Source organism: Anser brachyrhynchus (genome assembly GCF_964034855.1).
Source record: "Anser brachyrhynchus genome assembly, chromosome: 11".
NCBI lineage: Eukaryota > Metazoa > Chordata > Aves > Anseriformes > Anatidae > Anser > Anser brachyrhynchus.
In genome coordinates, this window is record NC_137706.1 from 523,466 (window position 1) to 540,993 (window position 17,528).

The 17,528-nt window shown below is 34.1% G+C and overlaps 2 protein-coding genes across 8 annotated transcripts in view; one reads left to right on the plus strand and one right to left on the minus strand.

Moving 5' to 3' along the window:
• The window catches only part of FAM227B (family with sequence similarity 227 member B), a 233,305-nt gene that overhangs the window by 116,705 nt on the left and 99,072 nt on the right, over positions 1-17,528 (plus strand). The window contains exons 1-8 of one of the 4 annotated variants that reach the window (XM_080607964.1): positions 29-2,005; positions 3,386-3,476; positions 4,282-4,330; positions 4,516-4,583; positions 4,924-4,954; positions 5,584-5,609; positions 6,293-6,419; positions 8,770-8,901. In XM_080607964.1, coding sequence (XP_080464090.1) covers positions 4,569-4,583; positions 4,924-4,954; positions 5,584-5,609; positions 6,293-6,419; positions 8,770-8,901 — 331 coding nt within the window. In that variant the 5' untranslated portion in view covers positions 29-2,005; positions 3,386-3,476; positions 4,282-4,330; positions 4,516-4,568. Of the gene's footprint in view, positions 1-28; positions 4,584-4,923; positions 4,955-5,583; positions 5,610-6,292; positions 6,420-8,769; positions 8,902-17,528 lie in introns of those variants that run through there. The other 3 variants (XM_080607961.1, XM_080607962.1, XM_080607963.1) reach the window with 3 other exon arrangements.
• The window catches only part of FGF7 (fibroblast growth factor 7), a 29,297-nt gene continuing 27,900 nt past the window's right edge, over positions 16,132-17,528 (minus strand). For all 4 annotated transcript variants that reach the window (XM_080607957.1, XM_080607959.1, XM_080607958.1 and 1 more), the window contains exon 4: positions 16,132-17,256. In XM_080607957.1, coding sequence (XP_080464083.1) covers positions 17,062-17,256 — 195 coding nt within the window. In that variant the 3' untranslated portion in view covers positions 16,132-17,061. The remainder of the gene's footprint in view (positions 17,257-17,528) is intronic.

A 17,528-nucleotide genomic window follows, 5' to 3' on the forward strand; every position in this document is an offset into this window, starting at 1 on the left:
CCCCACCGCGGCCTGAAGGCTCGAGGTCTTCGCACACCTCCCTGGCCCTTCAGCAGGCTCCAGCTCAGGGCTTTGCCCCGTTTGTGAGCAGCAGCAGAGCGGGACCATCTTAGCAGCCCAAACACGGAGGTGTCGCTTTTAACGGCCAGGCCTCCTGCCCTGAAAGGGTTCTGCCCCGTTTCTATGTTTTGTGCTAAAAAAACGTGAACAGAAACCACATCCCATTACCTGCAGGGAGGGAATATGCATTTTTCTGCTTGTTTTTATTCCAGGGTTTTGCACCCCCTATGAAATTGACGTCCTCGTTTTAATCGCCTTGAGGCGGTGTCTCCAGGGGAGGCTGTACTGCCCTGTGGGCTCTGGTCGCTCCCTGGCAATGCTGTTTGTGGTGAATGTCGGAAGGTTTTTGGTCCTTTGTTAAATCCAGGAAAGCTAGTTTACTTTGCATTTTTTTACCCTGAACTTTTTTCACCTAGTGTACTTAATTCATACTTGTGGTTGTGTCAAGCGCTGAAGAATTTTGCTGTGGTATTTCTTTTTTGTTGTTTTACATCTTTCTCTAAATGGGACTTGGGACCTTTTCTGTGGAACTCCTTGACCTGATTAAGGATGTTGCTCTACAGTAACATCCAATATTCTGCGTTTAGTAACCGCATTTTTAGGTTGAAATGACTGAACTAAAGCAGTAATTTCGGTATAGAGAATATTTCTCTTGACTCAGTCAAATAAAGTCTGTGATATATTAGTTATAATAGCCTTAGGGGAAAAAAAATAATGTTATAGGCAGATTTTATGCCAAACTTTGATCTCAGTTACAGCTCTAAAACCTCACTGACCTCAGTGGTATTGCATTCAATGGCAGAGGATATCTACCAGAATTCTGTTATTTGTTTTGCTTTGAGTTGATTTGTTTTTCATGCTAGCAGTATGTAATACATTGCAGTAGTAAGAAAAAGTCTACCTTTCACGATGCATGTATTTTTTTCTTCTCATGCTGTGACAACACCTCTTGATGTGCAGTTGTTAATTATGTTGGAATGACAAAATGTTTGACACAAAGACAACTTTTGCAATAGCTTCTAAAATTCTTGCTTGCCAAAATTATTTATAGTAGGTTTTACTAAACGTCCTATTTCCTACTTTGCTTAAATGATTTCTCTGGATGGTTAATCCAGAGAGGAAATTTTTGGTAACAACAGAGCTCATCATTTAAAGACTGGATCTGAAATCTGAATTACTGCTTTGTATTTTATACTGTGCAGTTATGTGCACCTGAAAGCTCTGATATTAACAAAACAAAACCATTCTTCGGAACTGTTGTTACATTGTTTTTATTTCAAGTTCTTAATTTCACAATTTATTAAAAATATATTTGTATATATATATATTTTTTAAACAGGTATTTCTCAAATTTGGTTTCTGCTCAGACATAGTAACAGTGTAAATTTGTGTTTGTGTTTTTAATTGTGCTGAAGCCAGGATATACTAGTCGACTGATTTCAGTAAGACTTCTGCTAATCTGCAGCCCTCACATTGCTTGCAACTCCTGAACAAAAACTGAATATGTAAAAACAGCAAGACCAGGTTATGGGGACATTCACTTTTTTGTGTGTGCGTGTCTGTGTGTATGTGCATTTTAGAAATACATAATATCATAAATATTTTGTGTGGAGATATTTAGAAGAAAATGGAACTTTTGCTTTTATGATTATTTTTTATGATTACTGAAAAATTGAATATTTTTCACATTTTCAGCATGTTTCTATTAAGAATGTGTGGTGATTCTTCTGTTTATTGCAAGAAATGACCATGAACTTGCTCTATGTAAGCTACAGTGATTGCTTTGACTGTCAATTTTAACTATCTAAAGCTTAAATATGTGCTGATATGTGTTATCTTAGTTTTTTTTAAGGCATTCTGGTAAGGACAATTCTTACCGTATGTCAGTAGAAAAACGCAAAAGCCTCCTTTGACTTTTGAAGAATTCTTACAGTCTCAAGGTTTGGTGAGTCTGAGTGCTTATTATTTTAACTACCCATGTGTATGGTGAAGTGAATGTGCAGGAGTGGGGTCGTGAGCAAAGCCATGTGAATATAAATACTGAGAATTGAGTTAGAACATAGATTGTATTTCCTAGACCCTCAGGCACTGGAAACTAAGAGGTCTGTAGAAATGGCAAATCTTCAACAGAGCAACCTTTCTGTTGTTAACTTTCCTTTTTCTCATAGGTAAACCATGGAGAAAGTTTTTGTCTGCTGTATAGAAGTTTTGTACTGTTGGAATCATGCTTGAGTGATGACACTGACCCAAGCTTTGTTTAAAATATTTGATTGGTCCACAGCATTACTAACATAACACAAAGTCCTGAGCCCTGAGGCAAAACATTCTGATGAGTATGACAAGGGGAATAGCTAGTTTTGTTTTTTAATGAGCTTTCTTTGTTTTCTTGTACTGATAAGACTGTTAGGAAATCTTTCAATATGACTTTATATTTTGTTAAAGAATTTAATATAATGTGGGTATCAGTGATTCTTCCAAATTACAGTATTTTTGGAGGAAACAGAAAATTCCTTTTGACCTACCTACATTATTTGCAAATCAAAGCCTCACTCAAAGCCTTTAACTACAGAACTATGAGAAAAATTGATCTTCTGCATCGAACCAAAACTTTTTCTCTTACAGAAACAATGACACAATATTTTGACAGGTGGAACATTTCATTATAAGAATTTAATTTTTATTTAAAAGACATGTTTTTAAGAAGAGCAATCTTACGTTAAAAAAATGGAAACATTTTAATTCGGGATAACATCAAAACAAAATATGATTAAATTTTAATTTTCTAACTGGTTTTACTTACCTTTTCCCTTTTTACAGTAAAATGAACACATGTATTAACAGTTTGCTTTCCATTTGATTTGGGGGTGGTAGTGGTGCATAATTTGTCTTGCTGTCCTACTATTATGGTAGAACATATCATTGTCTTTCAGCTGTATTAGAGGTTTTAAAAACAGATTGATTACTCTGCATTAACACTTCCTAAGTTATTTCAGGAAAGTAACCAAGTTGATGATTAACTTCAGATGACTACTATTGGTTTCAACAATTTGTTCAAATATTTAAGCTACTAGTTTAAATTCTTTGCTAGACCAAGGAGCAGAATTTCTTCTTATTATTCCAAGGCTGTTCTCAACAGATGGAAGGCATTACTGTCCCTTCAGAGAACTTAAATTACACATGATTTTATTTGTCTGTTTAGAAACATAACAACCCTTTTTTCCTTCAGTTATCTCATTTTCTAACTGAAAGTTATAGTCTTTTTAATTACTCTGTGTATGCTCTAATGGGCCTCCCTGGCCTATTTCTGTTTTTCTCTCTTTTTGAGATGATATAATCACCTCTGGATGCAGAACATGGGACAGGAGGAAATTGCAGTCTATGTTAATAACGTTGCCAAAATTAGAAGTTCTTACAAGGTATACATAAAATGCATTTATGCCAGTATTACAACTCTTTATCCAAAATAATTTTCACAGGTTATCTGATTTAATCTTTTCATTTGTATTATATTCAAAAATAACTATTTTTACTATGTACTGATTACAGAAGAGCTGGCCAAGGTGCGTCTCTCTGGATGAGCCTCATTCTTTGGTGGATAAGTTACAAAAAGACTGTTCCTTCAATGCTCTATCTAAGTCTCTGTATGAACATGTTCTGTTGAACATCAGTTCACTCTCAGATTTGGAGAACAGAATAAACTCATGCATCACTGAACTAAAGAAACATGCTGAAAAAATATGTTCATTACAATGTGGACCAGCATATCTAGAGTAACAGCTTATTGACCTTGAACAAAGTAACAGTCATTTTATATTTTTCAAATAGCAACTATAATTAGAAAATGAGGAAAAAAAATCCTAATCCCTTTAAAAGGCCTATGTAACTGGTGATTTCTGCCTACTTCTTGGAAACAGCTTGGAGTAATAGCCAAAGAAATTAAGACTGCATATGTAGATATAAATTGTAGATTAACAGCTTGCTAAATTCTAGAAATTTAAGTAAAATAAAATGTGCACATTAGAAATTTTCTAGGTACTACTTAAATGAAAGGCATTTTTCCAAATCATTGTTTTCAGCTTTTCCTCAGTTTGTAAGTGTGAAGTGTCAAATCTGTAATTAAAAAAAATCTAATAAGCTAAAGTCCCAGTTCTGCCTAGATCTTATGAACATTTTGTTTCATGCCTAACCAAAGTGACTATAAAAACATGTTGTTCTCCACAGATGTTGGTGTTATAAAGAAAATATGAGACATATAGAAAGATAAAAACAGGTATTTTTAAGCTTTCCAATTATTCCAGTGATGCAGTGGGATGATACAGTGTGTTAAGTTTTATGCATGTACACATTTAGATGTAGATCCAGATATATGAAAAGTCTTTGCCAGATTAAATTTTAATCCATAAAGTCATCAATCCAGACCCTATTACTAGCTAAAACTTGCTATTTTTTTTAAAGAGATTACTTCTGAGCAAACTGATGCAGAAAAACTACTGATTCAGACAAGTGAGATGCAGAAAGTAAAGGTATATTCTTTATATTTAATTCTATTTATGGGTTAGATGAGAAAGACAAAATTTACAAATCTTTTCCTTGGATCCTGAAGTGAGATTACACTTATCTCTGTATGCTTGTGGGAAAAACAAAACAAAACAACAACAAGAAAAAACTTGAAAAATGTTTTTTCTTTGTTATCTCCAAGGATATTTTGTAATATATGTGTCACAAACTTTCAGTTTTAAACCATTGCTCCTAATCTGAAGTAAATTCGCATTTCATTGTATGAATTGTCTTAGCTGAAAATATTATTTATATAATTCTGTGAAATATCATTAATTTTGAATTATGAATTTAAACATTTTTCAGGTTGCCAAATACATTGTTGAAGAATCAAAAGGTATAAATGTAGAGGTGAGCTTTATTACATTAATTATATTTTTAAAACTACATAGCATTTTGTCTTATGAATATTCTTCAAACTGGAAATCAAAGAAATACCTCTGATACCAAACAAAGGGAAAGAAAACTTTTGAGATTCACTCATTCAGAATTCAGTATCAATTTTTCTAGACTATATGACTTTAGATATATTGCATAATGGAAATTCCACATAGTATAAATATGGCGATTAATATTATTCATTTGACATATTACAGTCACATCTTTGGAGACTAGTGTCTGTGACTTTCCAGTGTGCTAGGTGAGGGACTTGAAGGAGAACAAGTGTGTCTCTTGATTGTTTGGAATGTCTCAACCCTGGTAGGTCTTGGTTGTTGGTTGAACTCTGGGCATAATCAGGCATAAATGAGTTCTTATATTTGAATGTGCCTCCCATCATAGGGTGAATAAACATGAGCTTCAGTAATCTCTTGCATCAGTATATTAGCACACAACAATATCTGAATTTACTCTGATGTCTTCTCTCCTGATTTGTTTTTTCCCTTTGAAGCCTAACCAAGAAGATCAAGACCACTTTTTTGATAGAATTGCAGAAAACTTTGTGGTGCTTTTTCTTCTTGTTCCCAGGGAGTCTGAAGATACCTTTTTTTCAGGTAAATGAACACTTAGGTAGTATTTTCAATGATATATATATAGATACTGTATTCGTGCTCATAAAACTATTAACACATCACATAAACGAATTTACATATAATCAGTTTGGCAGCATTTGGTACAAAATAGAACTGGAGATACATGCATGTAAGTAGAAGAGAGGAAACAATCAGAAATACTGAGGAAAAGCTAGAAATTATCACTTCTGTATCAAAAGTCAAATTTTGGCTCACATAATGTATGAATAATACAACAATATTAAAAGATGAGATATTTCCAATGTTCTTGTTTTTCGTTAACTATTGTGATTAGCTAAATATTAACAAATTAATGTACTTAATATGTTATTAATATAATGCTTTATTCTGCATCCTAATTTTAGCCCTAAGCAACTCATTCAAAGTACATAATTTGTTTAAATCATTCTTGTCTAGCTCAGTCTTAACTGGGGACTTTGACTTATACATTGGCTAAGCAAATTATTGAGAAATGCATTCCCTTACTGATGATACAGTTGCCTAAAGTTTCACAGAAGTAATAAAAAGTTGTACTATTTTTTTTAGCAGAATGGCTTTGCAATTACTACACTTCACTTTAATATTTTTACATTAACTTAAAAAAATGTAATATGAAAGCTCTTCTTGTCACCTGGGTAGATACAATGTTATTCTTATTTTGGTAGGTGTATCCTGACTGTTTGTCACAAGTCATCTATGTCACGTTCTGCGAAGCGTTTCCTGAATCCATTGAAAGTTTTGATGATCATTTTAAGGATGGATTGGTAGACTTAATCTTTCAGTGGATATCAGGTACTGGTAGTTGGTTTTTTATTTTTTTTGGTTGGTTTTAATTTTTTATGAGACATATTTTGTCCAGGCCACCAGATGTACATTTCAGTGAGAATCTAACGCTTTTTTCCCTAGTAATGATATACATATATAGAAAATTCAGTACTGGGAATACTATTGTCAAAGCTGCCAGTCTGTGCTCAGGTGATAATGTTGATAATAGCACTGATAACAATATCTTATTTTTGATTATTGGTATATAAATATATATAAATATGAATAAACAGTGTAAAACAGTAGCCTGGAAAGAAGACAAAGAATCTGAGCTGGCTATCCATGGCATTATTTCTCTTTCTAGTTTAAGAAAAAAAAAACTGGATCTGACATTTCAAAGTGTTTTTGGCAAAACCATGTCAAACAAAGTACGTAACCTACTTTAAACTATGCTGTATAAGTGTCTTGGCAAAGCTGTTTAGTATTCTGTTGTCTGAATGCAGCTGATACTGTGGAAGCATACTACATTCTAATTATTTATTTGCATAGCGAGATAAGCTGGACTGGACCTTCCAGTGTTCAATAATGAGGAAGTCTTGCTGAGAATGTGAGACGTTTCATAGAACCTGCTTGTCTTTCTCTCTCTCTATCATGATACAAACTACCTACACTTTTGGAAATGTTCCTGTATAAGATGATTGAGAATTAAATATTTTCCCCATTAAATGAAGCTATTTCAAGGGCAAAGTCAAATCTGAAAGTCCAGCCCCCCTTATTCGTGTTGTATTAGAACTATATGAGCTCTGATGTCTCTGTCTTTCAAAGCTTGTGTGTCTCAAAGTTTGAGTGGATAGGAGTTGATAATCTCTTTAGAGCTGGTGATTATCAGGATGATGCTGAAAAGAAAGTACTCTATTTTTAAGATTATATATAGTCTGTAATCCAGCCCAGTGATTGCTTTACTGCAGTGACTCTGTTCCGGAATAGCTCTTTTTAACTGGAAAAGTGCTTAACTATTGCAGAATTATCCAGCAAGGATATAATCGTATCTGGAGACATAGCTTATAATTGAACTGATGAATGCAGATTTAATTTCACTGCTTTCTTTATGATATCCTGTAGGAGAAATATTTTGGAAGAAGCTATGGTAAGCACATAAATGCAGTCAGGATACAAGTCTTAAAAAGTCAAGCCCTAAGAAAAACTGTACTAATTACCAGAAAAGCTGCTGAACATAGTGATCATAGATATATATATATTTTTAGTTAAACAGAAGACTAGGAGATCATTCCTTGATCTCCCTATAGAAAAAACTGTCAGTTTGTATAAGTATTCTTACAGTGCTCTGACTGTACCTATACTAGAAGCTTCTATTGCTATAGTATTGTGATTAAATATCTGTATTTACTGTCTTAACAGTAAGAGTTTATGATTCTTAGATTGTATATGTTACTTAATATCCATTCCAAAACTTAGATTTAGAGCAGATTTCTATCTTCAGTGCTCATTTATTCAGGTTTCATAACAATGTGGAATTCATTATCTTGCATGCTGAAGCTGATTGACAAATGCAATAGAAATATGTTTTTGAAGTAGACACAAAATACAAAAATATTTTCTCAGAACCTTTCTCTATGTCAGTCACTGTTTCTTGGGCAGAATTTTCTTTTTAGTTACAGACAGAGAAAATTATATATAGAAAAAAATACCCTGAAAAATCTAATTTAGGGAAGGTTTATATATTTCAAGGTTATGTGCACCAAACCTCAAGTGGGCCTTTAACTTGGAAGAGCTGGATAAACCCACAGTAGAGTCTGTAATGTGTAACCACTATAAAGAGATAATGGACAGAATTAACCAAAATTTAGTCAGACTGAAAAAAAAAAACCAACAACAAAAAACAACAACAACAACAACAAAACCCTTGCTATGGCAGAGATTCTGTATCTGCATGAAATTTATAGTGTGGGAGCTGTGCAAAATTCTACTGGAATGAATTCTGAAAACCACCGAGTAAAGTAAATTATGTATTGCTGCCAAAGTAATTCACAACCTCACCAAAAAATATGCAAATGTATTAAATTACTGAAATTGGAAAAACCACAAAATACGGATATTTGTTCATGTGCAAAACCAAGCAGAAGTAGAAAGGAGATAGCAAAATCTGTCCATAAAAATGCTGGTTTACTTTAAATATATGACTATATTTCAGTTAAATAGGCATGGCTCCTAAGCTTAAGGTTGAGCATGGGCATAAAAATTTGAACATTGGAGTCAGGAAAGAAATAAAATAATTTTAATTTAATTTGGAAAGATTCATAGGGTAATTTTCAAAAATAACACCAACATTTTTCTAAATTTAATTTTTGTTTTCCAGGTCTGAAACCAAGGAAATGTGTATGGGAGAAATGGAATCTTGAGAGCTTTAAGGCTACCACAGTAAATCCTAATAGTGAAGGTGCTACTGCTAACATACAGGCTCGTGGATCTGCCAGTTCCGCAGCAGCCTGTAAGTCTTGTAAACATTTTTTATCTCATAATGCATGTTACTTTGTGAATATTGGAATGTAACTTATAGTAGATTGCAAAATCTAATTGTCAACATAAATTACTAGTAATAATTTCATTTTATTTTGCACAGAATCAAAATGTCGTAGAGATTTATGATAAATTGTGGATCAACTCTAAGCATATATCCTCCCGTATACTGACACTTGTATTTTATTGTAAACAATTTTACAAGGTATTTAAAGAAGCTGCTGATGCTAAGACTCATCTAGTAAAATCTGATGGTTTCAATTGGTCACGTCCTCTACTACTAATGACTTTTGCTTTTTTTCCTATTCCTTTCTCTGGCTGCTGGCTCTCACTTTCTTTGTCTTCCCCTTTGTCTTCCCCTTTGTCTTCCCCTTTGTCTTCCCCTTTGTCTTCCCCTTTGTCTTCCCCTTTGTCTTCCCCTTTGTCTTCCCCTTTGTCTTCCCCTTTGTCTTCCCCTTTGTCTTCCCCTTTGTCTTCCCCTTTGTCTTCCCCTTTGTCTTCCCCTTTGTCTTCCCCTTTGTCTTCCCCTTTGTCTTCCCCTTTGTCTTCCCCTTTGTCTTCCCCTTTGTCTTCCCCTTTGTCTTCCCCTTTGTCTTCCCCTTTGTCTTCCCCTTTGTCTTCCCCTTTGTCTTCCCCTTTGTCTTCCCCTTTGTCTTCCCCTTTGTCTTCCCCTTTGTCTTCCCCTTTGTCTTCCCCTTTGTCTTCCCCTTTGTCTTCCCCTTTGTCTTCCCCTTTGTCTTCCCCTTTGTCTTCCCCTTTGTCTTCCCTGTCCTGGTGGACCAGATCTTTGGCTGTATTATTCTTTGATATTAGACTGCTGTTTTTTCTCACTACTTCTGTATTAACATCTTATCTCAAGCTTTTTGTGCTGATGCTTCTAGCTTGCTCCCTTTTGGAACGTGTGATCCGACGCTTTATTTCTTCAAGCTGGCTAGATTCTTCTATCATATTCCCCATGTCTAAAGTTTCTATTTTCCTTCTGGCAGCTACAGCCATTGTTTTAGGCTACCAGTCTTCTCTTGCTACTTTTAGTCTTCCTTCTGCCCCAACTTTTCCCATCTTTGCCTTTTTTTTCCCCCTCCTTTTTTTCATGGGCTTATCCTAATTCTGGATTTAGATCACTATCCAATCACCAAGGTAAGGAAACCTTATTTTTGTTGCAAAATAATTCAGATGAAAACTCATAAATTTGCATCAAAGGTATCATTTAAGGCAGTGAAGTCTGAGATTCCTTGGTTTTGCATTTTCTAGTGTATAATTGGCTATATAAAATAGAAATATTCATAGCCAGTCTTAAAGTTAAGCTGAAGAATGGTTTTAGGAATTCTTTAGTGATGGAATCTACCTGAATGGGCTAAGATATCTCTGTGCAATTTTTTTCCTGCTCCCCAGCCTCTATCATTTTCAATGATATTACACTGACAAGTTTTCTTTAAAGTTATACTAAACATTTAAGAAAAGGTAGTGGTTTGTACTCATTAACGTTTAGGAGAGAAAGTTTGGAACGTGCTGTACTCAGGAAACCTTGAATTAGTGAAATTCTGTGGACATGTAAGAGACAGGGAAGTGTTCTAGTGTGTGCCATCATTCCCACAAAGCTTTCTCTTGTAATGTAGATGTAAGAGAACTGTGTGGATTTTTCCTAGTGAAGTGGACTATCTAAGCAACAAGGAGAGTTGCTTGAGAACTATCTGAAGGATTTGGCCTGTACAAATTACAGCTTTGTAGAATCTTTGTATGGATTGGCTACATACACCTGTGGCTTAATAAAGTGAACAATTTCACTTTCATTTATATATTGTCTGTTAGCTTTCCTGAATCATTTTCCTTTTTTACTTTAGTAGTTCTTCTCAAGTACAATCGGGAAAAAATAAAACAAAAACTGCTGTTTCTTTTAAATTGAAAGTCTGTGTTACTTTCATCAAGTTGCGGTCTTGAAAGGAAATTCTTGTTTACCAAATCCATTTCTGGTGTGTTGCTCCATTTGCAGTACAGTTTTTAGAAACAGAAATGTATCTATGTTGTTGAAGACAATTGTCAGAGAAACATTTGGGTATAAAATACAATATGCTTTTACAAAACCTAAAACCAGTGGAAACATCTGCATGACTTATAAATTCCAATGGTTTTGTTCTGGTATAATCATATTTCCTTTGCCCTTTGAACCTTATAGTACTTTGCTAGTATATGAAAACAACAATATGAAACTGAGTAGAAAGTGATTATTTGTGGAGCAGGTTCAATAAATCACCTCAGCTGTTGATTATAATAATACTTCTAGCCTGAGGTTGTTTTAATGGCAATAATTTTTGAAGTCACTGAAGCTATTGTGGTGTTAATGCTTCTCTCCAAAAGAAGATAGAATGACTTGTTTTTTCCTATGAAAATAAAATAAAAGGGAGCAGCCTTACTATTTTAGCTCTTCCTATTAATATCCTGTTCTGTGCTCTACCACATTGCTTTAGGCTTGCAGGACGCTCTCACTTTTGTTTAATAATCTCTTGTTCTCACTTACAACTGCTGAGAAGCTTCTTGCTTTCCCAGATCCTCTCTGTTGCCTAATTTCCAGTGAGATCAACAGGAATTGGTTGTATAGGCAAGTTAGCTATCTTACACAAGAATTTAGCATCTTACACAAGAATTGAGTGTCTGTGGTTTCCACGTTCTCTTTCCTCTGGAGGTTGCATGTAGTGTTCCTGTACTGTGCAATACACATATTACTATGTTCCTGTACTATGCATACACAGCAACTCATTTAGACGTAACAAGCTAGCCTTGTTAGCTAGCGTGAAAACAGACAACAATCTGGCTGTGACAGAATGGTGTCCTGTACGGTGACAGAAATGTGAGTCTGGGTCATCCAGCAACATCCTCTTTGCTGACTAGAGCCCTGTTGAGATTATTATGGCGATGTAAAACTAGTGTGGCCATATTTTTTAATGTATTAGCAGCACATATCAGACTCGTACCTCTTTTTCTTATGTAGGGAATAGGACATCGAGAGTGACTTGCTTAAAGTTATATGAGAAATCTGTAGCAGAACCAAGTTTCAAAGGCTGGTAGATGAATCATAACTCAGCAGCCACTAGCCAGTGACTTGCTTTATGTGCATCAAAACTGGTGCTGTCCAAGGTAATAGTAAATGGTGTTTATGCGTAGACAACCTGTTGTAACTGTGAAGGGAGTCTGTCCTGAGTTCTGACTAAATCTATAACATGTAACATTATTATTAAAAAAAAAAAAAAAAAAAAAAGCAACATGTTTATAGTGGGAATGTGGACATGAAGATAATACTGAATTAGGCAGAACAGGGAGGGTGATCCTTGCCCTGGAGTACTGCATCCAGTTCTGAGCTCCCTAGGACAAGGGAGACGTGGACCAAAGAGAGACAATGACAGGTCACATAGATGATAAAGGGACTGGAGCATCTTATATGAGGAAAGGATGAGAGAACTGGCACTCTTCAGCCTGGAGAAGACAAGGCTTCTGGAGGATTTTATCAATATTTATAAAAACCTGAAGGGAGTGTGCAAAGAAGCTGGCTCCAGGCTCTTTAATGGTGCCCGGTGTCAGGCAGTGGGCACAAACTGAAACACGGGATGTTCTGCCTGAACATCAGGAAGCGCTTCCTTATTGTGTAGGTGACAGAGCAATGGAGCTCTCCTTGGGGTCTCCCTCCCTGGAGATCTTCAAAAGCCCTGTGGACATGGTTGTGGGCAACCTGCTGTAGTGGGGGCATTGGGCCAGATGACCTCCAGAGGTGCCTTCCACCATGCCTCAACCATTCTGTGATTTTGTGTTGGAATTCAGTCTGAAAACACTGTAAGCTTTATGTGACAAGCATATGCATCTTCATTCAAAGTAATCTTCTTTTCTGGTTACTGCTGAAGGAACATTATTCTCATCAGGAAGTAATTTCCTCTGAGTTGAGTTCTTCTTTTCCTCTCTGTGTTATGAGTCAAACTTGTCAAGCGCTGGGCCTCTTAGTTAAAGCATTTCCTAACAAAACAAACCAATATTGGTAAACTAGGATCTGCCTTCTAAACAGAATTGAAGGAAATAGTCTTCTTTATTTAGGTCTGGAAAGTAAGCAGTTACAGAATTTCACTGTCTGGAATGAGATTTACAAGTTAGTTTTCCTTAGCCAGGTATTGCAAAGCTATTTACAGAGCTCAAGTTTTAATACATGGTAGCTTTAATGCTTGATTTTTTGACAATTTTTATAATTAAATTCTGCAACTGTATTTTATGTAAGACTGTTAATTTAAATGTACACTGCTAAAAAGCTTTTTCAGAAATTTTACTATCTGTATATCATTAAAGTTAATAGAACGTCATGTTAAAATATTTTCCCTTCTGAGTTTCTGGTTAAAGACAGTCCTAATCTTCTGCTAACAGCACAGAGAAATTAATTCTTTTCTCCTAATAAGTTCAGCTTCTTTCCTGTTTTAAATAAAAATTTAAATAACTGTTAACCTTTTAAAACTCATCTAGTGATGTAAACAGTTGAATTTTTGGTTCTTGTTATTAAATGTTAATATAAAAAGTATAATAGTTATGTATGAGTATGTATCTCTACTCTGATGAGGAGAGTTTCCCTGATTTTGTGAGAATCAACTAACCTGTCACTTTCATTTTCTACATATGTTAAACGTTATGAAATTTGTATGTTTTTTAAAAAAATGTTGAGGAGTTAAATTACATAGTCTTATGAAATGTTTAGACCACTCAAATACTGGTTGTTGAGTGTGAGATGCTGTTGTTCTCTTATTACTTTATTGATTTAATGTGAACTTAAATTTTGCTCCACCTTATTTATAAAGAGAATGCCTCTTTTCTTCAGAAAGTCATTTAAAATGTAGGCAAGTGTATTTCAGTTATTACCAACTTCATTAATCATTTAGTAGTCTGATTGTTGCAGATGACATGCATGATGTTGGTTTAAAGTACAGAAAAGTACAGATACAGAAAACTAAATGTGAGACTGTATTGTACCATATCACATCTTTTACAGGTCATGGAAATTGTCCAATTGTCGTTATCTCTTGTTTTATGGAATGTATTTACATCGCTTTGCATACCTATAAAGGTATACAAATTATTCTAGATCTACTACAAGGCAAATGTGTAATTATCTTCCTAACATAGAAAACATGTTTTATGTAGTTGCTCAAATAGGTTGAATTGTTGAATTCTATATGGCTATTTTAAGAAAAATAACTTTCATCTAGAATCATGGGCTTATTTGGGTTGGAAGGATGAGAGAGGTCGCTTTGGTCAATCTACTGCTCAAAGCGGGGCCCACACTGAATTCAGACCAATTTGCTTAATCTTTATCCAGTCAGGTCTTGAAAGCCTCCAAGGATAGAGATTCTGCGGTCTTCTGTAAGATTCCCCAAGTGAGATTAGCTCATTTCTGTGTCACAGAGTATTTATCAACACTAATACAAAAGATAAGAAATAAGAAAAACCTTGTTAATTAAAATTCAGAGCCTGTGTAATGGAACAGTTTCTGGGAAATGTGAATAGTTGTTGAAGGTAGCTAAATAGAATGGCTGTTTAAACCACAGGAGTTCATATTTCAGTTCTGAAACACAGTCTATTTATACTTTGTAATATCTGTGGTAAACAAACAAACAAACAAGCTAGATTAAAACCAAGGTATCTGTAGCAATAACAAAGAAATTACAGTGTACAATGGTTTTTGTATACCATTTTCTTTGGGTTTTCTTGAACTTTTAGTGTTATAAAGGTTAATACCAAATCATATCCCCAAAGGTATATCTGTTTCTTTTCATATGAATCATTTTACCTCCCATATGGTATATTGTGTGATGGAAGTTGAGACTGGATCGTAGTATAATGGATATGAAAGGCTTTTATGGGGATTTCTGACATCTATTTGAATAATACTTGTTAAACTCTAGTAGAATCTCTCCTTTGTTTTATTCATCCTTATCTTTTAATAGTTTGCTACTGTTGGTCATCGCTATGAACATGCTCTCTTTTTAGCACTAGACCCTTTTTTATGGAGGCAGCTGAAAATTTATTTGCTTCTAGAAGAGATTTTCTAAGTTAAAAGTACTCTGAAAATTGATCGAGATGATCTGATCCAGCTTTTCTGTTCACCTTTTCCATGAGATACTGGAATAAAACAAACAAGGATATGTCCTAACCTTTAAGACTGTTCAAAAGTTGAAAGAAATTTCTTAGTTTCTTTGATAGCACAGTCTTGTGTTCAGTGAACAAGTAATAGATAAACTGGCAAAAGCATAGTGAAGCTTTACAGATGTAGCTGTGTTGACAATTTTTTCTGCTCAGACTAGTTTATATCTACACTTTGATGTTTGATATTAGCAAGTCAAAAATCGCAAATAATTTCCAAATCACGGTATCTGTTAAACAAGTACTTGTTAAAAAGTACATATTTGTTAAAGAGAATTGTTGCAGACAGTTTTGCTTGAGTGCAGTTACAAAGAAAGTGACTTGATATGTAGAAAAAAAAATGGTTGGCTCTTGTCACTTGTAATGAAAAGTAGAGCATATAAATCCATTGGTAATTGACTTGACTCCATCCCAAATTTGTAGTGATCATCCATAAGCTGTTTTAGCTAAGTTTTGGTGATCTTTAAGCAGAAATTGCAATACCAAGAAAACTTGTAGGCAAACAGAACAGGATGAAACGATATAACTCTTTAGTCATGTAGGGCTTAGCTGAACACTTTAATAGCTAGAAAAGTAAAATGTCTCTTCTTCATCAGGTCACATGGATCTTGGCTGAAGGTTCAGATCAGTTATACAGGCTCTTAACATAGTTCTGTACTCGTGAGTATAGGTTCCACCATTTGAGGATTTATTCAGTACCTGTTGCAACTATCTTTTACCTAGTATAACTCTGAGCTTGCTATTAAATTCAGTTAGCATGAGCATGTGGCGAAGATTTTTTACGTTTTTGCATTGTTTCTTTTGAGATGTCCATTGTGCGATTTGCTGCAGGCTGTCATTTTTGTCTGCCATCCAATGTATGTTGGCAAGAGGGTTGTGTACTAGACTTTGTGTCTGGTCACAGAAAAAAATTCATGCATCTCAGCCAGACCATTTTGTTATTCCTTTAGAATCAAAAGCATATGAAACAGATGCAGCTTAATAAGTTTTTGTTTCTTTTTTATAAATAACATTTAAATAACTTAAAACAATAAAGTTCAAATACAACTTAAAATAAAGTTTAATGCTGTAACAACAGAAAAAGCATGTATAAGGATGAAAACAAAACAAAAACAAAAACAAAACATTAAAAGCTGTATGCCCTAACAAAAATTATACAAACGATAGGATATGTTACATAAAATACCCTAATATGTCTGAATTTTTGCTTCATCGTTATATAAAATGTTACTTTGTGAAAAGTGAGATGAAGTACATTATTTATTCCTATTCTTATTTTACATACACTATTTTGAAACATCTTTTAGAGCAGCATTAAGTATTTGTTTCATTAATAGATAGGAACATTTTGTAGTAGAGTAAACTTTTTTTTTTCCCAAACTAACTCTTTTATCTGAATACAACAATAGACATTTACAAGATTATATATTTTTCTGATCATATAGTTTATGTATAGGATATCAGTTTCTTGGGGGAAGTATTTAAAATACTGCTCAGCCTTCACACTTACTATTGACTTGATAATCTGACAGCTCATTCCAGCAGCCTTAAAGTCTGACATATTTTACACAACATTATCATCTGCTTATTATTATTATAGCAGCCATATTTAAGAAGCAGATAGTTTTTTTTAATTATTTTATTTTTTTTAAATAAAATATTATCAGATAATCAAGTCATGACTTATTCTTCAGGGTAAATTAATTTAAGAAACTACCCAGTTAAAATGACTAAGATAATGATTGTACAACTCTTTAGAATTCTTTACAGCTTTTAGTTAGCAAATCTGGTTTTGTGTATATTTTCAAATCTTTTTCCATGTAGTCTCTTAAAAATAAACATAAATGCGCAAGTCCAGCTTGTTCAGTTTCTCAGTAGTATTCCAGCCTCTCTTGATACCTTGTCAAATAGTCTTCTTTAAAAATAAACTTCCTGCTGGAACTAGTTCTTTATAGATCATGTTTGATTAGGATATTGCCAGAGGAAGAAAGTGGGATGCTCTGTGTTCTTTCTTTGTTTTTTTACCTTTCATAGGAACACCTTTGTGGTTTAGTGTAACAAACATCTCTTTTCCTTTGTGTGTCCATTTTGCAGAAGCATATGTATTATAATGGTTTTCTTCAATTAGTTCTATGAAGTTGCAATCCTCATTGCATACTTTCTGTTGAGAGCAAATAATTTAGAGTAAAATAAGTACACGTGTTTCTTAAAAAGAATCATACAATAATTAGATTGGGGAACATGGGAGAAGAATATGCATCATACAATCCACATATTAGTATTATTACCATATATTAATTGAATAAGAATGCTAATTAAATAATAATATTAGTAGTAATATTAGTTACTTAAGTAACTTTGGAAAATGTTACTTTTACTTCAGTATAAGTAACTTTGGCTTTGGAAATCTGAGCATTGGATACTATAGCTTTG